The sequence below is a fragment of the Physella acuta genome, unplaced genomic scaffold, assembly GCF_028476545.2.
Source record: "Physella acuta isolate Inbredline_101_S28 unplaced genomic scaffold, ASM2847654v3 ptg001454l, whole genome shotgun sequence".
In the NCBI taxonomy this organism is placed as follows: Eukaryota; Metazoa; Mollusca; class Gastropoda; family Physidae; genus Physella; species Physella acuta.
The window spans coordinates 22,461-45,727 of NW_026732969.1; the positions used below are offsets into that span (position 1 = coordinate 22,461).

At 32.9% G+C, this 23,267-nt stretch overlaps 3 protein-coding genes across 4 annotated transcripts; 2 read left to right on the top strand and 1 right to left on the bottom strand.

The window, feature by feature from the left end:
- Positions 1-154: 154 nt before the first annotated feature.
- On the top strand, positions 155-7,257 carry LOC131928018 (peroxisomal biogenesis factor 3). Its single transcript, XM_059283911.1, has 13 exons — positions 155-422; positions 2,345-2,425; positions 2,618-2,664; positions 3,274-3,355; positions 3,555-3,598; positions 3,801-3,922; positions 4,118-4,202; positions 4,519-4,573; positions 5,019-5,169; positions 5,561-5,628; positions 5,779-5,892; positions 6,278-6,374; positions 6,460-7,257. The coding sequence occupies exons 1-13, from the start codon at positions 346-348 to the stop codon at positions 6,547-6,549; spliced, it is 1,113 nt and encodes a 370-aa protein (XP_059139894.1). The 5' UTR covers positions 155-345; the 3' UTR covers positions 6,550-7,257.
- Positions 7,258-8,070: 813 nt separating this feature from the next.
- On the bottom strand, positions 8,071-16,797 carry LOC131928014 (DNA excision repair protein ERCC-8). 2 transcript variants are annotated; one of them, XM_059283904.1, is made up of 6 exons: positions 16,686-16,797; positions 14,285-14,757; positions 13,720-13,960; positions 12,083-12,303; positions 11,860-11,957; positions 8,071-11,665 (listed from the first exon to the last, which is right to left on the bottom strand). In XM_059283904.1, exons 2-6 carry the CDS (start codon positions 14,512-14,514, stop codon positions 11,151-11,153), a joined length of 1,305 nt encoding a protein of 434 aa, XP_059139887.1. In that variant the 5' UTR covers positions 14,515-14,757; positions 16,686-16,797; the 3' UTR covers positions 8,071-11,150. The 2 variants fall into 2 exon arrangements, with proteins under 2 accessions (XP_059139887.1, XP_059139886.1); XM_059283903.1 differs by having other exon boundaries at positions 16,522-16,792.
- A 317-nt stretch (positions 16,798-17,114) lies between these two features.
- LOC131928017 (RNA 3'-terminal phosphate cyclase-like protein) lies at positions 17,115-22,187 on the top strand (the record flags this gene model as incomplete). Its single annotated transcript, XM_059283909.1, has 9 exons — positions 17,115-17,310; positions 17,849-17,920; positions 18,050-18,225; positions 19,788-19,862; positions 20,175-20,299; positions 20,580-20,705; positions 20,830-20,989; positions 21,697-21,800; positions 21,951-22,187. Coding segments are annotated over 9 exons (1,218 nt in total), but the record flags the coding sequence as incomplete, so codon positions are not given.
- Positions 22,188-23,267: the final 1,080 nt, after the last annotated feature.

Genomic DNA, 23,267 nt, shown 5'->3' on the forward strand with positions numbered 1-23,267 from the left:
TGCTGCTACGTAGGTCTTCTGAATATAGATACGTTAGGACTAGAAAAAAACTATTTTGATAGATCTTTTCTTATTTGATTTTAGGCTAATCGTTTTTTTTCCTACTGACAAACAATGACTCTTCCAAACATAAGTTTAAAAAGATATCATGAACTCTGAACTTAATGAACTCATTCGACAAATGATTTTGCTTGAGCTGGAATCGTAGTAACAACATTAGTTGTGTAGATTCTAGAGATCTAGTAGTAAATTTATTAGCAACCTATACAACTGTAGTATTTTTTAACATGTTTACTATATATTCTAGATCTAATTATTTAAGTTAACCTACTCCAACATTCCACTATGCTTGCTCGGTTATGGGGATGTGTCAAAAGGCACAGGCGCAAATTCATTTTCTTAGGTTCTGTTGTTGGAGGCAAGTAAAAACAAAACTAAAATTATTTTCATTTAGGACCTAAAAGTTTTTTATTTAGATTGAAGATCCGGATGTCCGTTAATAAACTGTTTGGTAATCTATCGTTTTGGGTACGTAATTTCGCCCGCGGCTATAAATGTACGAAAACGTTACCTCATTGTCAAGGCTTTAATAGAAGTTTTTTTATTGTGATATGTTTTTGTGTCAAATATTCATTTATTACTGAAAAGTTTTAATTCAATTGTTTAAAAACAGGTACATAAATGAAACAAGGAAACATTTTAGTATTTTAAAAAACATAAATCCTCCTCAAAATGTGAAATAATTATTAAAATTTAAGGAGTCACCTGTTTTTCACATTACAAGTCTCGGGCGATTTTACGTACCCAAAACGATAGATTACCCACTGTTCTTGCCAGAAAAAGACTTGCATAGTGCTACAATTACCTGTTTTTCTTGTCATCTAAAAATAAAATCTAAATGTTCATTGTTTTTAGGCCTATTTGTCAGTATCTGTTGTCTTAATGGGACAGGGATTAGTTAACATGAAAAATAATTAAAAAGTAGATTAGGCCTATTATCTATTCAAATAGATTTTTTTAAAAATGTTTTATTCCAAACTTGTAGACTAAACTCTTCATTAAATTAGTAAATACAATATAACTATACGATGAACCCTCAACCCCTGACGACCCGCCCGAAGTGCAACTGCTCAAGAATAAGGCTAAAAGTGTGATTTGATCCCATTGTGCAGCTATAAAAGGATAATTTGAGCCCATTTCGCAGTTATTAATAGTATTTAATTTGACCCCGTTGCACAGTTATTAAGGTAATTGTTTTTGCAATTGCATCTTCTGCTGTCCAGACCAGCGCTGGGAGGAAAAGCTTCTTCCCAGTGGTAGTCACTGCGTAATTATTATTATGTGTTATTAGCACTTAAATTACCTCACAAACACCAATGGTGGGGGGGGTGGAGTGGCTCACTCTGCTAGGGCTACAAATATCGACCAATAGTGCTATTGTGTATCATTTGTGTGAGAGGGGTGTTCAAAGTAGTTAGAAATATTATGTGATTTAGCATTTAATTTGTGTTTTTATATTTTTAAACTACCCAATGAAAAATACCATGTTAATTTATGTTCAATTCATGTTTATTGTTTGGGTGGATCAAACTTTTTGACATCTTGTATTTTGCAGTGGGGGGGGGGGAGGCTAAAATAGACTCATAAAATTACATCATTTACAAATGAGAACTCTATACTACTATACTCTGTTATTTTGTATTACTAAATCTAGATCTAATGGTGTGGGATCTGTTTCTTTGCTAAGCATAAACACATTTACCCTCTAAAACAGCAATAAAAAAATAAAAGAACTGACAAAATATGAGTTATGTAAAGTGAGTAGATTTTATACCTAGAGGGTAAAAACAAAAAAGGCAAGAGTTTTATTGACTTGTAGCTTTGATTTGTATGATCAGTATGATTTTTAGTTGTGTTTTATGCACACAGACATAATAATGCTAGTACTATTATATACTAAGGGGATTAATTTTAGCAGGATAATAAAAATGAAAAAAAAAATTGTACAAATAAAGGGACATTATTTATCCCCACTCATCACTCTTATCATTATGAATTATTTACTTTAATATGAATGAGTGTTTAGTACAATTATGAAACAAAAATATAATAAAGTATTTAAGATTTTATTCTCATTTCTCTACCCAAGAAACAGATAACACCCATAGAAGTCTTGCACATTTCTTCTTAGTATATAGGGAGTTCTTTGATCCTTATCCAACTCAGACATAGATCAGGTCTATGAGTTGTGATGTATTTGCATATATTTTTAGTCCATTATTATCTTTACTGTTTTAAAGAAAAATGCTGAATCTGGTAAAATTGTATTCATTTAAACAGGAAGCTGGTTGTTGTATAAATACATTTGGAATAAAATTAAAGAAATTAGAGATGAAGAGGATAAACAGTATCTTATATTTGTCAGGTGAGAAAACTTTATGTTCTTCTAACAAATAGTAAATGTTAAATAACATTGCTTTAAAAATGTATTTTTTAAAGTTAGATCCAGAGAATGTAAACAATAGAAAGTTAGATAATAAAATTAAACAATCCATTATACTTATCAACATGATCATTTTAGGTTTGTCTTAAACTTTTTATGTTGTATTGTTTCCAGGAGACAGCACCATTTTGACAGTAATCAGAGAACTTGCAACATGACAGGTTTGTTCCCTTTTTTCTCTGTGGCTGTTGGTTTCTCTATCTAATACATACAAATTGCAGTGTGATTTTAAATGTATGAATTCATAGCCTTTGCACAAACCATTACTAAAAATTAGACAACAGATATTTAGTAGTCCAATGCAATCTTTAATAAAGAAAAAACAATATCTAGCATAATTTTAAACTAAATATGAAAATTACTTTAAAACACATTACACGCATCCTTTTCTTTCAGTAGATGTAAATTATTTTAAAAGCACACACAAAAGTAGATCAATTTATTTAGAGAATTTGTCCTGCCTTTTAAAAAATAGTTCTATTACATCTTTTACCAATATAGACAATGAACAGAAATGAGTTGGTTAACTTAAGCCGGATGAAGTCAGTAGACCATCCCTAAGTGCACCCAACTCAGATGAGTACCTAACTCAAGTTAGGGAAAGTAACAGCGGCTGGGCATAGTGCTGACCACACTATCTTTTCATATGCCGAGGTCACAGAAACAAGTGAACTCTACTTCACTTGCCCCATAGACCGTCAGGTTTGAAAGGGAAACTTTTACTTTAACTTAAGCTGAAGTTAACCTGTGATGTGTTTTCTATTTTTCAGTGTTAGGACTAGTACCAAATCTACGAGACACATTAATAAAGTCCCTTGATACGGACAAGATCAAAGAGCTTTTGAAAACTAAGTATGTAAATATAAAAATTTATCTTGTACCAAAAGTCAACGAAAGTAGTAATATTTTATAGTCTTTTTTACCATCCTAGATTGTTATATTTATTTTTTATTTCTAAAAAAAAAAACACATAATTTATTGTATTTTTTTAGCTGGTATTTCCATAGCTGTTTTGTATCAACTACATTTCTCCTTTTTAATGTGTTTTTAGTCCATCCAACAAACTTGAACTTTGGGAAGAAATGAAAATTATGAGTAAGCGATTTGAATTCATATTATTTTAGATTTTAACAATTCACAGTTAACACAATAACATTTTTAATTTTTATGAAGTAAAAAATATAATAGCAATGATAAAAACCTGTAATAATTCCTTTTGAAAAATAATCCAGACACTTATAAATTTTATATATAAGAAATTTTGAAAGAAAATTGCATAAGTCTGTTTTTGTTTTAGGTGTAACCCGCACATTAGCAGCAGTGTATGGTACAGCAATGCTGTCGGTCATGCTACGAGTGCAGCTGAACATTGTTGCTGGCTATTTGTATCTGGATACTGTGCAGCTTTCAACTGGGCTTGTAATTAAATTTTTTTTTTTTTTTATGATGACTTTTTTTTAACTTTTAAACTTCAGATGATTGACTATTGTTTTGTTTTTTTAAATATTAAATTTTTTCACTATTGTTAATAAACAGTACTTTCATTGAGCTTAGTGTTTGAAAGTAATTAGTCATTGCATGTTTTTTAATCTCAGCATTTGCAAATTGTCTTAGAAAACTGAAACAGGTACCAGTAGTACATTGCCAACCAAAGTTCAGGAGCGCTATTTGTCGCTAGTGAAGCAGTTTATTGATCAGGGTAACTTTTGTTATTATCCATTTCTTTCTTTGTTTAGTTAAATCAGCTTGACTTACATGACAGTTTAAAATTTCAAACAAATGCTATGTAATTATTGTAAATAGGTAAAATATAATTTAAATTTTATCTTTGAAAAGAGCATAAATGGTCCACTTTTTAAGTTTATTTTTTGAAGTTCTATACTGTTTGAAGAAATTATTTCCAGCCGCCTTTTCCCCATATACAACTCTTCAATAACCTTCTAGAAATGATTAGTTTCTCAGGAAATTAGTTTACATATTTGATGGGTATTGTATCCAGATTTTATTTATTTCAGGTTTTATAGATTTTATTCATTATCTGAGATTAGCAGTTGCTAAAGAAGTTGGATGGTGCGTACATTTTTAACACATATTTTTTAGTGATTATTAGATAACAATTTCTATATAATTTACAAAATTTATACTATTAAGAATGGAGGTTTAATGTCAAATTGGCTTTGACAAAACGGCCCCATCAATAGGGCCACAGACAAATTGAGCCTGTCATTCCAGCTCATGGCATTCGACAAATAGACTCCCATGACTTTGTCTCCCATAAAAAAGAATCCTATCAATACTGTTCCATACTATAAGTCTCCTGGCCAACTGACCCATTCACTTTGACTTCTGCCAATAGTACCCCTTCACCAAAGCTCTTCACAACGGGGTAATTTTGTCACAATCCATTTTGACTTGAGGACTGCTGATACCAAGTGACACACTGTGGTATGTTATTGTTAAACCAAGAATAATTTATTTTGTATGAATGTATAAACCATACAATCCTGGTCCTCAGCCTGCCTTTAAAAGAATTGTTGACCATAGATAACCTGACATCTATATTTGACAACATCAGAGAGAGAGTGGAGTGTGGGGTGGACAAGCCAACCCTGTCTTTGTATCCATATCTGCTGAACAGTGAACAAGTACCAGATATTTCTGCCACAGTTAGTAGTTTCTCACTTTAGTTTTGTTATGGATATTTTTATAGTTTGATTACTTCATTATTATTGAATACATTACTGTTTAATAAATGTATAACTACCACTAACATATATCTTTACTGCAGTCAAGATTTGAATGCAGATGTTATCCTGTGACATCACTAGAATAGCTTATTTTCAATCTAATTAGATATTAAATCATTTAACATTTATTAACAAAGGGGGATAATAAAGTAGAAGCAATTAGAAAAATTATGTGTGTTTTTAAGTGTTTGTTATAGTTTTTAAATGTTTGTTTAAACTTAAAAAAAAATACATTGAATTACATCGATATTGAATTACATCTCAATATAAAGAGAGGTTTTGTACAATGACTGCACTTTTTTCCATCCAGTCTGTTATGAAACCAGAAGATGAGTTGTTAGAGCGATTAATCAATGAAACCAGAGATGTTTTAGAAAGGTAAGTATTTCTTGTCAACTTTTACTTCCAACCACTACATGAGCATATAATTGAGTAATTGTGGGTATTGGATTTAGGTGGATATAAAACTCAATGTTTTTGATTTAATTCCAAAAATTGTTGATGTGAATTGTCATTTTATATGAACAGTTCAGATTTTCACACTGTGTTGAAAGAGAGTATAGACAGGGGATACCAGTGTGTGTTGGATGGCATAGCTGAACACTTCAAACAGCATATGCAGGAGCTAGGGCAGAATGCTGGGTAAGTTGGAAATAACTAACTTTAACTATTTTTTTTTGGCCACAATACTTATGTCATGTGGTGAATGAACCCTCATAAAATTTAAAGTAGCCCACAATTAGTGATATTTAATGTGAAACTTGTTGATAAACAAGATGTCAGGCATAGACATACTCTACATATTAATCATCCATGTTGTCACTAGTAACATGAATCTATACATTATGCAATGAATGTTAATGTTTGAAAATCATGTATACTTCATCCTTTTTATAAAAAAAAGAAGTGTTATAATTAACTGTAAATCAGTAACTAGAAGTACACTAAAAACGGTGTTTAGTACTCTCCAATGGTAAACTACTATTTTATTAAAATAAGAATTCCTCTCTTTAAAAATCTATTTCAGTATTCATGATGTTTCTATTGCCGTGGCTAGACTTTTACCTGTAATAAACAGTCAGGTCTTCAGATTATGTGGTGATGCTCCTAACCACTTCATACAGGTAAACAAAGCTCTTGCAGAAGTTTCTTTTTGTTTCTTCTTTAAGTATTGAAAAAAACTAATTTTTAAATATTTTCTTTATTTAGGAATTGCTACTGATGGAGGAACTTAAGCAGCTTGCAGCTAATGTGTATGAAGCATTTAGTCAAAATCCAAGTGAAAAAATAGCTATATAAAAATGTTTAAACATCAAATGAGCTCAACAGGTTCAAGAAGTAACAATTATTTCGCTCTGGTTATATACTGATGTTACAGAAGTTTCAATATTGATGTGGCATTAAATAACTTGTAAAAAAAATATTTCATTATACAATTTAAACATAGTTGTGAAAAATAAAATCCTTTTCATGTCCTCTTTGCTTTTGTCAGACTAATGATTGTTTTATTTGGTTATTTTTTTATACATTTGATTTTATTGGCTTTTTACTTCATCAACTAGGCTTGTACTTAATACACTGTTTTGCAGCAAGTCACAAGTGTTGATTTAAATAATAGTGAGTAAAAAAGGTTTAGCCATTCCATAACTATCACTGCCATGTGTAAAAGCGTTATGGTATTTTCATTTAATTGTAGAAAAATAAACATTTAGGTGTATTGTGTTTTAAACCTACATGTTACTTTTTTGTAATGATTTTAACTGAAATAAACAAATTTTTAAATTGATGGACTGAGTTACCACATACATGCATACATTATTAAACAGTAGTATGCATATAATATTAATAAATTTGTAATGTGCCAAATTTTATAATTACATTTATTTTTCTGCTTGGGTTAATTGTAATTTTAATACATTTGCTGTTCATGATTCCCCTCAGACCAACACCATTAATTATAGTTGATGTGTATTGACCAAATGGCTAACACTAATCTTCCATAAACATTGAATGAAGATTCACTACCATTTTGATATTTTTTTTACACCACAGGTCATACTTGCTCTATGTTTTAAAACGAAAAAAATTCATTATACATAAATATATTTGTAGCTTTAATAATCTTCACTTAATTTTTTACTCTTTTACTCACACAAAATATAACAAGAAGTTAAAAGATATTTTACAAAATATAATTTATTAAATTACAAAAAATTTAACAGTTCAGTTTTTTTTTTAATTTGATCAGAATACTGTTCAAGCTATTTGTTGCTCATAATTTTACAAACTAAATTACTTAAAAAGCTAGGTACAGTAGTTGTGTGTGACTGAGTAAAACAAAGACAGCCTTTCATGCTAAGTAAATTAAAATTGTAATGTGTCTCTAGAAAGTAAAACTTTGGATGATTAAACAATGTCCAAATAATTAGGTAGTCCAAACTGAAATTAACTATTGATTGCAGACTTCTGGAGTGAGTATGTCATGAAAGAACTTTTAATTGTAAGGTCTATGCCACAAATTTTATAAAAATATCTCAATAAATAAAAAAGTTATGCGATTTTTAAAAAAGAAAAATTTGGTAAAAAACTGATTTTCAAAAAGTGCCATTTTTGAGAACCCATATTTTTTAAACTAAATAACATAGAAGTGTGGAAATTGGTAAAGTTGCTGCAAAGTTTGTAATATATATGCCCAATTTTTTTCAGTCATCTAAAATGAGTCTTTCTAAGGTAAAAAAAATAATTGAAAATGACACAAATGCGTTTTGGTCACTTTTATTTTCATAAAAAAAAAAAAAATCAATTTTTTTTTTTTTTTTGCTTTGGAATAACTCTAAAATTATTGTGTTGGTAACATCGACGTGGAAAAATGTGTTAATTATTTTCAAAAATCACATGAGTTAAAATATTATTTTAAAAAATACCACAGTTATCTAGTGCAGGAGAAACAGAATCAAAATTTAGTAGAGTAAATGTAATGTAATGTAGTTTAATAAAGACGTGATGCCTACAAGTGATGCAGCAGTTGATGCCACATGCTTTGGTTTCTTTTCAAACCTGATAACTGCTTTGGGGGAACAGTTTTGGGGGAACATCTTTGTACGTCTTGTTTCCCTCAACCTTGATCTTGTGGAGCATCAAGAGTAAGTAATATGTTTTGGGAATTGTAGGGGGGGAGGGGGAAGTGGGGTCTTGGCCTTCTTCCCTTCCCTTGTAAGGAAAGTTCTGGATAGGCCACCGTAAATGTCTCCAGCTATGGAACGAACAATTGATTTAGTGATTAATAAAATATAATTAAATTTACTACTAGCCTATTGTGTAGGCCTACTATTTGTCCTATGACTATAACTGGAAACATATGAAAAAGCCTGAAAACACCTTTTTGTTAAAAGTAATTTATATTTTTTATATATATTTTTAAGAGTAATTCTACTGAATGAAATTTGGAATAATCGTTGCTTGTCCCACAATGGTTGAGATATCCAATGATGAAGATGCCATACTGTGGTTCTCAACATCCTATAGGACAACTTAACTGTCCTTCATTGTTACTATTATATGCATATAAAATAAATAAATAATGAGAAATACTACTAGTACTACTTACACTTACAACTAATATAACATTTAAAACTAAGTCACAACATGTACAATCTTAATAAATTGCACAACCATCTAAAAATTGATCTGGTACATTTTATTAAGGAGACTGGCGCAGACCATTTCACATTATTCAGCAGGGGAATCAGAATCAGAGTGCACAACAGAAAATAAAAAAATTAATCACATTAGTCCTTCAAATTTAGTGTCTTTTGTTTTAAATACATTGATAAAAATGTATAGTTATTATAATTATAAATTTCGTTTGTGTTTCATTAGTATTTTATAAGTATTTAACCTTCGTTCCCTGTAAATAATTGAGTTCGTCCACATAGTAACCAGGATAGTCTGGTGGCCATTTTGAATTTGTCGATTCATAATTTTGACGTGATAGTCCAGATAAACTGTAGTAATACGACCCTATCATTGATCACAGTCAATAGATTTTAAAGAATTAGTAAACACTAGCATCTAATAGTTAAGTGCATCCATATTTCAAGTCCCTAGAATGTCCTGAATTAAATAGCTTCACGTCTAAACACACCCTGTGTACAAGCGTAGTTCACAAGCTAAAACCGTGGACTTGTAGCGTTCAAATTTACATTAATAACGTATACTAATTAAACCAAACTGACATTCAAACTTAAAATTCATTTATTAAAATGGAAATGAAACTTTAAAAATGATACTTACAACTTGTTTGAAGACTCTAGCAAGGGTAAAATCCGTTTAGCATCATCGGTCGTCAACCTTTAAAACCGTTCGGCGAGCAACTTACTCGGGGCTGAAAGTCGACTCGAGGGTTATATGTTTATTGGGGGTACGGCTTCGCGACCGTAAATCAGAAATACTTGAATTTACAACACAAAGTAGTTATAAAACTGAACTTTACATCGGTGTAAAAATTGAAACAGAATTAGTTTGTTTCCGTGTATATATCGTCATTTAAAGTTTAAAATCTGTATTTTTAAAATGAAATAATCAAGTTATTTTTTCAATTTATACATCAAACGATAGCCTAGAATTCGATCTTTAAAATGACATTAAGATTATGCTTCTACGATGCTTCGTCGCGAAGCCGCGACCAAATAAAACAGTGTGGGGTCGATCGGTACACGCAAAACGGTGAAATTTGTTGACGTAACTGATACTTTTCAAACAAATATAAAACAGATTCAAACATGTGTTACAGATATAAAAATACCAGATTACGACAGATAAAGACTTAAACTTTATTGACATATAATTTTTATTCTTATAGGACAACTAGAAGTAGTGAAATTTTTTTTTTGAAAACCGCAAAAACTGACCCTAAAACGCACTTTTTCGCCAGTTTGGACTACCTAAAATAATATATTTTGGACTAATTAAAGTAATATAATTGTATTTATATTTAACAAAATATTACAAATGCAAGAGACCCATTTATTTAATACTAATTTTTAATCAGCTGTAGGCTACTTGAGGAAATCGACAATATTTTCTTTTGTGATTTTTTAATTGGAACACAAAATATGATAAGAGTATGCACTGGGAAGAGAATCTTTTAAAACGTCAACATTAGTGGGGTGTTTAAAAATGTGAAATTAATTTTTAACATATAAACAGCTATCCATACACAAAACATGAACAAAATTTGCTAACCATCCCTCAAGTTTCAACATTGTCAAATGATAGGATTTTTCAAACTGTAGTCTCAATAAAATTTCTACTGTAAACTGACATTTAAGTATTTCATCAGAAAATGAAGTATGTGAAATTGTCATATTATCATAAGTAAGACAAGTTGAATGCAACCTTTAATTACATTTATGAATACTATTAGGGTAGAAATTATGTCAGTGTATCAAAAAGCATTTAGGAATTTCATCAAATACAAACTATTTCATTGTGCCATATGCAAGAAGTTCAGTAGTCAAATTATGTTACTGTGTCAAGTAGGAGGTTCAGGGTACAAATTATGTCAGTGTCATACGTTATTGATGACTTCCATCAAGGTACCCATTACATCAGTGTGTCATAATGTCATGTAGGAAATCCACCAAGATACAGATCATCTCAATCAATCATGTCATTTAGACAGCCACTCAGGACATTGGTTTGTGCAGACACTAAAACACCACATCACAACGGTTGAACTAATTCTCATCACTCCATGTGTCAACACCATCACATCACAACACTGAAACTAACTAATTCTCATCACTCCATGTGTCAACACCATCACATCACAACAGTGAAACTAGCTAATCCTCATCACTCCATGTGTCAACACCATCATATCACAACAGTGAAACTTCTTAATCCTCATCACTCCAAGTGTCCATTGTCTGTGCTACTGCTGCAGGCACCACAATACGCACAGTCTCCTCATCCGCCACCCTCTTCCTCTCCATTATTTCCAATTGTTTATCACACAGGTAATCGTCATAATTTTTGTCCCCACCCAACGTCCAGATAAGAATTTTTTGATCATTGCCACCACTGACCAACTGATTTCCAGGTTCGTGATAAACACAACAGTTAACCATGCTGTAATGTCCGTACATTTGCATTCCCTTGCCCGGTGTAGAAATATTGAAAGTTGTAATACTTGAACCGGTTGGAATGAAAGCAAAATTTGGTGAACCTCCTCTAGTCAGACAAAACTTAACACTTCGTTTTTTTATATGACTGACAGGAGGGTATCTTTGGGAAAGCTTTTTCCCTGAATGTACGTCCCATGTGAAAACTTTTTGGTCGGTTCCTATTGTGACGAGATGAAGGCCATCAGCTGTGAACTTCAATCCATTGACAGATCCATCATGGGTACAATCTGGAGCCATAAGAAAAAATAAATATTGTCTTAATGGCCAAAGCAGTTTAAATTAGCTTTACAGAGAATGTTAAGTACAAAGCTAGGATATCAACGCATTCTAAAGAATAGATTAGAAGCATAAAGTGTATACACAAAAGAAAAATGCGTTATTATAAAAAGATTATAGACTAATTATAATAAAAATGACCTACCTTTAGTAAAACCAGACTTTTTTTTAGATTTGTCTCGCAATTTCATAAGACAAGATTTTGCAGCACGAACATCCCACAGCATAGCATAGTTATCTATTCTAAAGAAAGATGTTAAAACAGTGTACACAATGAGGTAACAGTTTTTACATTAATGAAGGAGAATGAGAAATCACCAAATCTACAACTATGATCTAAATAAAATAGAATGATGGAATGCACTCACCCACCCGTCGCTAACAAAAATTCATCCTTGTTAGACCAACGCACAGCTCTCACGGCTCCCTCCTTGTGACCTCTCAGTGAATGAGTTGAAGATCCAGCTCTGGGGTCCACCAGGTTCACGATGGAACTGTCTGACCCAATAGCAATAAGATTATGTTTGGTGGCAACTGATGATAAATGGTGGCTGTGTACAATGCCATTAAAACTGTACTCCTCTGCTGTCTAGACAACAATTAAAATTTTCCAGTTACTAATTGACACACTGTGAGTTACCTAATTTCAATTGTATTCAAAAAACATGCATCTAATAATTGGATCCCCATACTACTGCCAAGAATTAATATGGTTCAGTTTTATTTTAGTAAAAATAAAAACTGTTTTATGAACTTTTTGTGTAACCTAATTGCTAGTTATGTTGTTAGAGCACTGATCTGGTTTTATTGCTAACTAGGCATGCTGCCCAGCTTCGCTTAGGCTTTCGAAAACATTGAGAATTTGAATGCTTAATTAATTCGCCCGAGGGTCGGTCTTCGACCTCAAGAGTTATGAAGAGGTTCCTCCGTGGACAATTTTTTTCGATTTATAGCTCATATAAGGTACCGGTCAGTCGAGGTCAGTTTTGACCCCTCATCGTAGACTTTTCGGCCAACGGGCCCCCGTGCTCTGTCGCCCCAAGGCAAGATCCTGCCAAATTTGAAGCGCCTGCGGCGCCGGGAAGTGCCTTATCGGACACCCGACAATCTAGATCTAGATCTAGAATCCTAATTGAATTTTTTTTTTTTAAGTTTAGTCCGAGCAAAATAAAAAAAAAATACATTAACCAAGTTGACTTGGTGGGTCTCGAACCCGCACCACCTGCGTGGTTTATAGTACACTAACATCTCCGCTATTTAGGCACCTTATAAAATACAGAGAATGAAAGACGTATTTTAAAATCGTAACTAACGCGAATATGCCTATTCTTTCAAATTAATTTTTTTATCCCAAATTAGCCAGTTCCAAACAAAGATTTTGTATAAATAAATGTTATGAGTTTAGGCCGGAAAAATTGTATTGTATACATTTCATAGTGTACGTAGATCTAAATCAAATTTGAATGAAATAGTTCATTTCTTTTTTATTCTAAACACGGCAGATGACGTCATTAGTAAGCAATAGTGTCGTCACAGTTTTATGCGTTCTTTTACACATCTATTAATGCTTTTCCGGTTGCATAAATAATACTGTTTCTCTACATTCGAATACGCCTTTATTTTTTATTTTTCTTCTTTAAATAAAATTGTGGTTATACATTTAAAACATCTAGCATATTATTTTCAACAAAAGTCCGTAAAAAGTTCTTCATATATTGCTGCCGATTCTGACGTGATGTCCGGCGAAAATTTTTTGCGGACAGAGAGAGAGAGAGAGAGAGAGAGAGAGAGAGATGTGCGAACGTGGCCCATTATAGATTTAGATTGCAAAGCTACCACATTATTGCTAATGACAATGCAACAACATTTATTCTACTCATTCATTTAATAAAAGGTTTTGCAATACCATTTAAAAACTCTGCTATGCATACCAAATGCTTTTATTTCAAACCAAAAAAACATCCAGGTGAGTTGTGCACAAACGAAAAAATTTGAGATAATTTACCTTTAAACTATTTGCATCCCATATTTTAAGCACTCTGTCGGCCCCACTGGACGTGAAAATTCCAGTGTCAAGCGGATACCACTGTACAGTCTCAATACTGCGACGATGAGCATTTCTATTGCCAGGTGATACAGAACACACCAGTTTGTAAACTCTGCTGTCTAACATGTTGTGCTCACTCTCTCTTAAATCTTCTAAATCATGAATGGCAATGGTACCATCTGAACCACCAGACAGCAAGCTGTAAAAATATAGATGTGTGATTTTAAATATAAAGTGATTTTAAATGCTCTTATTTATAAATAGTAGGTATATGTGATTGAGAAAGAAATACTTGAATATAGTAGGCCTATAAACTAGATTAAAGCTTACAAAATCTAAAAAAACAAAAAAATGTTTGCTAATTTTTCTGTGAACCACAAATCGAGGGAACAGCTGTTATTACTTAGAATATGTTGGTTTGAGTTAAGAATGATCATATTTTCACTTATTATGTGCGTAAAAGAAAAATCATTTGAAATGCATATTTGTTAATGTATTAGCATGAGAGGTGCTTTATGCTTACTATCTATTCTCTGTAATATCAATGTCCACATCATTGACCGCTCCAGAGTGAACTGTCTGCACATCTTTATGCCTGCTAAGTTCCAGCCTTTGCATATAATATGAACTTATAGCACGCTGCAAAACTAAAGGTCTCAACAAACCCACTGACTGTTGCAGAATACCATGCACCAAGGAATGTTGATGAGGAAGTGAAGCAATCATCTTTGGAGTGGTAGTTAGGTAATTCATTTTGAATAATTATAACAGCTTACTGCTCACACACAAACTTGTCACCAGGTACTTGTAATTTAGTAAATATAGGCCTAGGCCAATTGAATTTTAATTCTAGATCTAGATTACTAGATTCTAGATCTATCCCAAATTGTCAAATCCATTGAATTCACCACAGTCCACATCATCATGATGATCTGATCATCATTTGACATATCCATAGGCCATAATAGTCATAATACTGGCCTACAACACCTAGCCCTAAATAGTAAATAATAATAATTCCATGCAGTGGGTATTAACAAATTATAAGTATAGTGTCTACTGTCTAGAATAGTTAAGAATAATCTAGTGACTAACATCTAGTCTAGGCCCCTATATTATATAGTAATCCTAAAATATAAAAGCCCATGTGCGCACTTCTCTCTCTGTCTGCAACATATTTTCACAGGCTATCATATCAGTATCTTCAGCGATATATGGAGAACTTGATAAAGACTTTTGTTGTGAAAATAATATTGTAGATGTTTTAAATGTATAAACACAATTTTATTTAAAGAAGAAAAATAAAAAATAAAGGCATATTCGAATGTCGAAAAACAGTTCAGACAAGAACCGAAATCGATAAAGTCACATGTCATATGTTTGAAGTACAGAGGAGTACACAAAACCAATGGCATCATCTTCCATTTTTAGAATATGAAGAAATGAACTATTTCATTAAAATTTGATTTAGATATATAGATTTACTTATCAAGACGTAATTTATGAAATTTATACAATTTCCTGTGCCAAAACTAATACAAATTACTTTAAAAACAACATAAATACCATTGAAAAGCCGGGTTTTTAACAGAATCATTTAAGTCTTTTAATCAATGTGTACATTTAATATGGTGTTGTGTTGACAAATTATGTAGGCCTATATAATTTGGTTTTATTTTTTCTAATAGGTAGTAGTAGCCTATGTTATTTTAAATGTGTTGAACTTTTAGCTATTTCGTTATTTCTTTGCTTTGTCACTAATATCGTTAAACCTGTAGTAAAGCACATTGGGTTTTGACCAACAACTATTTTAAAAAATATTCTTCTAAAAATGTAGGCCTATAACATTAAAAAATAAAAATATATCATATAGGGGGCCTAGATCTAGACCTATAATTCAAGTGTAACGGGTACTGACGGCTAGTATACAATAAATATATATATATCTATCCTGATCCTATAACTACTAGAACTAGGGTAAAACTCCATTTTAGTATTTTTAGCTTATTTTATTCTCCGCTTCTTGTTTACCTCCAGTTGAGCGTATTTTATTAAAATAACGGAAACACACCAAAACATTAGGAAAACACGATTTATTTATTTGTATTGTATTTTTGTTTTAACAAATGAATAAAAAAAAACAAAGAGACTAGATTCTAACTTTGTTTTAGGTTTTGATAATTTACTTTTGTCAAAACTTGAGAAAAATCAAAATTTAAAATATTGAATGTGCTATGTTCATGTGTCAGTTAGAATTTTCATGGCAATGGGTGAAGTACGTAAACATAACTCACAATTGCAAGGCGGTTAAGTTTGTATTGTTACAAGTATATTCCAGGCATGATACTATAATAATAAATAAACATTTATGAACTTACAATAACCCCAAAACTGAAGCCAACACAATTTCAAACAGCTATTAGTATTATAGTATTGCCCGAGCTATGACGTATGCTGATAATTAAAGTCAATGTGAACTCACTGTGAACCCTTGACCGTGAAAGGATTTATGTAATTGGAACAGTTCTAATGCTTTTTTATGTTGTTTTTTTTTACCTTTTCTAATTAAAAATCACATTAATAAAAAAATAAGTAGATAGATCTAGTCTAGATTCTAGATCTAGAGTTTTCCTAACTTTTTTGTGTGTTTGGGTTGTGCTTACAATAAAATACGCTCAACTGTCAACTGGAGGTGAACGTGAAGCGGGAAATAAAATATGCTAAAATGGAGTTTTATCTAGATCTAGATTCAATATTCACTTTATTCTGACTGTCAACAGTGTACTGTACACTAACACTACACTCAACACTGACACTTCGAGTTGTGACACAGGCTGTGTGCTATTGTGCTCAATTTAAAAGTGAATTAACTTCATTTGACAATTTAACAATTAGGGCCTAAATTATAAAATTAAGTTCCAAACTCGAAACTGATCTGGCTGTCTGTGGGGATGGGACCAATGCCTTTCTCATTTTGGGAAATAAAAAAAGACTAGGCTATTTTATTTTTGTTTCATCTGAATTATTTATTTGACTGCATATTTTCGGTTCCTCTATTTGTCGTAAACTTCGTTATTATTTTTACGTACTTCACATAGGCAATCATATTATTTACTCACAGACCTATTCTACAAAGTTAAACTATTTTTCATACCTAGATTTATTACGGTTCTTTAAAAGACCGAGATGTAGATCTAGATCTAGATCTAAAGTCTAGCTAATCGGCACTTTATCTTTACGTATTGATTGACTCAGTATTGACTATTGAGCATTGGGTGTTCGCAGCTTTGAAGATTATGTTGCCAAAACTATTTTGCTACACTTTGCTACCGGTTAATAGTTAAACCAATGGTAGTAACAGTTATCTTCTCTTTGTTTACAAAATTCACGTGTCTGCCTCTACTTACACTTCTAAAAATTCAATAATGTCATCTCTTCAATTCGAAGGATGTAATTTCTTCCGAATGCGGTTGTTGTTATCAACATTAAGTGGGAAAAGTATAAAAATATCAAACATACGAACAGAACAGGACGATCCTGGTTTGAAAGGTGGGAGACTCAGAATTATTAATTCAAATTTATTAGGAATTTAGAATGACAATGGGAGTTGGACGTCGGAGATCAGGCGATTTTAATTTTACGTACCTAAAACGATAAATTACCAAAAATTAATTAATTAGCCTATTAAAAATAAAAGGTTATTTTAATGAATAGGCCTAAATAGTAAATAATTCATTAATTTCATTCAAATCACTCAACTCACTGTGACTCAGTCATTGAAGTTAGTTTAGTTCTAAATAAATCTACGAAGTGACTACTCTGAAAAAGATTTTTCAGGTAGAAGATATAATTATAAAACTCAATAGTTCTGCGCATGCGCAGTGACCATAATAGCTGTGCTTGGGTTAAGGTTTAGTTAAGCTAGATTTAAGGTTAGGATTAGGATTAACGTTAGGGTTAGGGATCTGCGGTTTGCTTGTAAACACATGCATGTGCAGTACTATCGCAAACATTGGAATTTTCTCTCCATTGCGCATGCATATTTTTGGATGTAAGTAGTTAGTAGGCCTTTTTCATTTTTCCTCAGATTTTGAAATCAGTTTCATCCGGTTGCTTGACAAAGTTACAAATGGATCCAAAACTGTTATAAATGAAACTGGTATGTGAAAATAACAGATGTAGCTAATTTAAAAAAAACAACAAAAATCATCCAAGTCAACAACACTTATTTAATCAATCTTTTATTTATATATATAAAGTAAATATTTGTATCTGTCAAACAATGCAGGTACTCAGATAATCTACAGACCTGGACTTCTGCTTGGTGGCGCCATAGACCATGATTGTCACCCATCTCGACCTATTGGCTACTACTTAGAGATGCTTATGTGTCTTGCTCCATTTACAAAAGAGCCTGTACGTGCAGTTCTGCGCGGAGTGACTAGTGATAAAGATGATCCATCAGTATGTTCTTCTCTTTAACAAAACCACTGTTATGATTGTGGGTTAGCTATTATTTTTTATTGTAATCTTGAGATAGATTAAAGTTCCACGCGCGGTTAAAACACCGGTGCGGCCATCGCCTGTTTATCGCTTCGTACAATATTTGTTTTGATGTTTTATACGAAACTACCGATATCTGCTGTAAACCTGTCCATTTCTAAATATATCCAGGTCAAATTATTTTGTTTTTCTCCTTCTGGAAGTCGAGTTTTTAAATTTTAAAGTTTCGAGGTATGACGTCGTAGGCGATTCTAGTTCCCGGTATGAAAAACACTAGGTCCCGGATGAGATGAATAAACTAACCAATCAAAGCTTTTTATAACTAGGTTAACTATAAATAGCTTCTACAATATGTGCGGGACACTGTACATACGATAGATAAGGCTAATAAAGCAACCTGATAGGTGAATAGGGGTGGCCGCAGCTTGGGTGTCGATTTGGGTGGTTTCACCTCGCCGCGTAACCAACGACTTGAGCTAGACTAGCCTAGTTCTAGATGCTCTACATTTCAAGCTAAGCCTACAATCTGTATAATTTCTATTTTTTTCTGCTGTTTTAAATTATTTCGATCATCTACCTCTTCTAAATCTAGTTTGTGTCTCTACATACAAGCATATCTAAGCAAATGTTACGTTGTCTTGTCAGTGGTTGTTACATCCCTTTGTTATGATTATTATAGTTGCGTCCCTTGAGTCATAACTGGGTCAACTTTTAATGTCGTTAATTAATTTAATTAACATGTTTTTAATTTGGTTTTGAAATCTATTAATTAATAATACAATCAACAACACGTTTAAAAGTGTAACATATTTATTTTATTTATTAAACTAGGATTAAAACGTATAAAACACGATCGTTACGCAAGCCGGTTCAGATGGCCGCAGGGAAAAAAAAAGAGGGGAAAAAAATATCGCAAGTAGCACGTCACTAAAACATGAATATCTCAAATTCAATGCGTAGGAATATAAAATGATTGATACATATTAATAGTAGAAAGGCAGAGGAATAATATAGTACTTTGGGTTTGTTTCTGTGTTAAACGGTTACAAAATAGCGCCGGATGAAAGTCGGGAGTTCGCTATTGGTGACCGGTTGTGGAACTTCACTCTAGATGGTACCAGCAAGCCATGATGTGATGCTCACTACCAGTATTACTAAAACTAAAGTACCAAATGTATGTCTTAGAGCCTGTTTTTTTGCTGGAATTCCTACATTATATCTGACCCTAACATCAGTAATGACACAAAAGGTCATTAAAACTAGGCTGTATTGTCCCGTCAATCTTATAAGAACGAAAACTTCTTAGTCAGTAATAGCTAATATAATAATCACTGTCCCCTCGTGTAGGACGCAGAGTTAAATAATGGGTACAAACGTGTATTAGCATTTTTAATTATACTCACATCATTCTAACCAAAAGTTTATATTCATTAAAAGCTGATGTTTTTACTGATCAGTTCAACTTTTATTTAAAAGGAAAAGAAATCTATCAGCAATACCATGTGAATATTGTTTTGTCCCAGGTGGATCTACTGAAGCTGTCTGTGTTTCCTGTGTTGAAAAGATTTTTAGGAACAGATGATGGGCTGGAGATGAAGGTGGGTGTGGTTTAACTTGCACATAACACATACATCTATCCCTAGGATAGTTTCCTGCACATAACACATACATCTATCCCTAGGATAGTTTCTAGCACGTAACACGTACATCTGTGCCTAGAATAGTAACCTGCTCATAACACATACATCTGTCCCTAGGATAGTTTCCTCCACATAACTCATACATCTGTGCCTAGAATAGTAACCTGCACAGAACATATACATCTGTGCCTTAGAATAGTTTCCTCCACATAACTCATACATCTGTGTCTAGAATAGTTTTTGGATTGATAGATAATTTATATTTTCCAGATCAACAAGAGAGGTGCCGCCCCTGAAGGAGGAGGGGATGTGTTGTTCACCTGCCCTTGTCGTCAGAAACTCAGACCAGTCAAATTTACACAGCCTGGAAAAATCAAACGTATTAGAGGAGTGGCGTATCCTTGTCAAATCATTGCTTTATTTATTTCACTGACTGTAACACATTATCATTAAGCTGATATTTTTAGCGATGATTAAAGATACTGATGTCCGTTAATAGACTAATAGGTGTGTTACGTTGTTAGTAGTATTGCAATCTCAACTAGTTTTATGGTTAGAAATTAGGGTTAGGTGTAGGGTAAAACCATGTGTGTATTTTAGTTAACTACCAGTAACCTGACCCAACTTTTTTAGGAAGATTCTATATAAAAAAGATTACCCTTAACGAAATTTTAGATGGGCAGTTCGTGTCTCTCCGGCATTTGTAAATCGTTTAGTCGACTCAGCTAGAGGAGTGCTCAACAAATTTCTAACAGATATTTATATCTACACCGACCACATGAAAGGTCACCAGTCTGGAAAGTATGTCAGGCTTGTGTTTTGTGATAGTTAAGACATGTTTAGTTGGAATTTTCTTATATCAAGCACTGCTCTAATAAACATACATTGTGCCACTATGCACAAAGTCATGGTTCTTGTGTTCTAGATCCCCAGGGTTTGGTTTAACTTTGGTCGCTGAAACAACAGAGGGAGCATTTCTGGCAGCTGAAGACGTGTGCAGCGCCAGAGCATCGGGTGAAGATCCCACGGTGCCTGAGGATCTGGGCAGACGGGCAGCGGTGGCGCTGCTACAGGAAATACACAGAGTACGGTTCCACATTTCTCACAGTTTTTTATCTTGACTGGCTTAATCATGTTGTTCTGAGATATTTTGGCTGTTTTTGTTTTGTTGTCAATGTGTACATTATTTTCTTTTTGCACACTATCGCAGAACCTGACAATTTCTTTTCAGCATGTTCATAACGGGTCTATGACAAATTGCCAAAAGACACTTGCCCGAATACTGTTTTCCTTAGGGCATTTGTTGCATTCAGGCAAGTGTCCATTAGGGCAAATGGCATTTCAGGCAAATGTCTTTTGGCAAAATGTCTGGCTTCCTTTAGTAGCTCTGACAAAATTAAAAGTCCTGTACTTCTAAAACAGCTGGTAGTAACAAAATAGTTGTCCATTTTTATCTTTCATCACAAACATCAGTGGTCAGACTTTTTAGCACCAATTATTTTACAATTTGTTTATAATGCTTTGTGGTCATTGTCATGATAGTGTTTTATTTTGTCCTCTAATTTATGGTTGTTGTTGTTTTTTTTACATTGATTAGTTGTTCAGTAACTTTTACAGTATTTAAAATTATCCCTATCACTATATTACTTAAAAACTAGTACTTAACTTTAAAATTTTGAATTAGCAATGAAGTGTTTATTTCATAATTTTATTTTTGCTGTTTTTTTTTGTTCTTATCACCAAACTGTAATGAAGAAATCTGTTGAATGAAAATCTGTCTGTCCAATTTTAGGGTGGTTGCATTGATTCCACTAGCCAAAGCCTCGCAGTCCTCATGATGGTTCTGGGTCAGCAGGATGTGTCCAAGATCCAGACAGGGGAACTCACTCCCTACACGTAAGTTCTTTCAGATTAAATTATTTGACAATTATAAGAGGTGCAAAATTACTTGTTTTTCAAAACATTGCACTATTGTTTTCCATAAAAATTATAAATGTCATTACATTTATAGTAGTTAATTAAATTGGTTGCATTTTTTGTTCATAGTATACAAATGCTGCGACATATTCGAGATTTCTTCCAAGTGACATTTAATATCAAACCTGATATCAGACCAGTTGAGACAAGCACTCAAGAAGGGGAAGAAGAAGAATTGAGGCTTGGTGCGGACAAACTTATTCTAACCTGCGTTGGTGTTGGCTACGCTAATGTCAGCAAGCCCATCAGATAATATCTGGGCACTTTGCTTTGTTGTAGAGACTGTAAATAAAATATCTAAAGCTAAAGTTGGTTTGTTTTTGTGAAAGGGCATCAGTAGAAATTTTGGTTTGGATGAGCTGTGATGTGTTGGCTTGTTATATTTATTTTATTTATAGTTAGTGGTTGCAACCTTTGAGTAATGAGTCAATTTATAAAAAAAACTAGCCGACCTGCGGGTGACAGTGAAGACTTCCTGAAAGACTCAATTGTCCAGATAAGTTGGGTGGGTACACACTGTTGCGCATGCCTGGAGAGCGAGGGAGGAGGGTTAGAGAGTCTGCGTTTGTGGTGTCCTGCATGGTTTGGCGATGTAGAGAACTATATATATATATAGATCTCTGTTGAAATATATTTAGGTAACCATAATGAAAGACTTCTTTAAGTATTGAATCCTTCAATTGATGGAACTGTGAATGTCATAAATATAAAAGTACCACGCTTGATGTTTTGGCTACAGAAGGGCAAAAAAAAAAAAAAATGTTCATTAGCTTAGCCAAGTGAGGACCTGTTGTTGATGTCCGCTTCCAAAAATCCAATATAAAAAGTGTGGTGATTGAAAGAGTGCAAGTATTTCAATGGTACTGAAAAATCGTAGTGTTAATCTACATACATGGCTAAAGCAAACTCGGAGGACTATGGAAGGAGAAGCTAGGGCTGTGAGGCTAATGTGGGCTCAGGTAAAGAGAGCTGCCCAAAGCTGTCTGGTGGAGGGGTGTAGCTGCAGCCCTCTGGTGGAGGGGTGTAGCTGCAGGTGCATCAAGGGAACTAAGTGAATCTATACACAATACACATTACTTTTTACAAAAATACATCGTTTTTTTTCTTACGAGGCCTCTTAAAATTATTTCGTTTGACGTAAAAATAAACAGTCGCTAGCACTTACTGATGAGTTCTATTGATATATTTCACTGATGAATGCTATAGACATATTTTCTAAAAAGTTGTGGCTATTAGTACCGTACTAATGATGTGTGAGCTTTGGCCGTTATAGCTGTATTTTGTTGTCAAAAGGACTCAAGGGCCAGTAAAGCAACAAAAATGTGTTGCCTAGTATTTTATGTCTGCTATACTGTTAGCACTATTTGCAAGTCGAAGACACGTGAC

Excerpts from the sequence above, each read along its gene's own strand:
- LOC131928018 (XM_059283911.1), top strand. The coding sequence starts at position 346 with ATGCTTGCTCGGTTATGGGGATGTGTCAAAAGGCACAGGCGCAAATTC. Across the intron at positions 2,665-3,273 it reads GAGAACTTGCAACATGACAG|TGTTAGGACTAGTACCAAAT; the intron begins GTTTGTTCCCTT and ends TCTATTTTTCAG. Across the intron at positions 4,574-5,018 it reads GTTGCTAAAGAAGTTGGATG|CCTGCCTTTAAAAGAATTGT; the intron begins GTGCGTACATTT and ends CCTGGTCCTCAG.
- LOC131928014 (XM_059283904.1), bottom strand. The coding sequence starts at position 14,514 with ATGAATTACCTAACTACCACTCCAAAGATGATTGCTTCACTTCCTCAT. Across the intron at positions 13,961-14,284 it reads GATATTACAGAGAATAGATA|CTTGCTGTCTGGTGGTTCAG; the intron begins GTAAGCATAAAG and ends ATATTTTTACAG. Across the intron at positions 12,304-13,719 it reads GGGATGCAAATAGTTTAAAG|ACAGCAGAGGAGTACAGTTT; the intron begins GTAAATTATCTC and ends ATTGTTGTCTAG.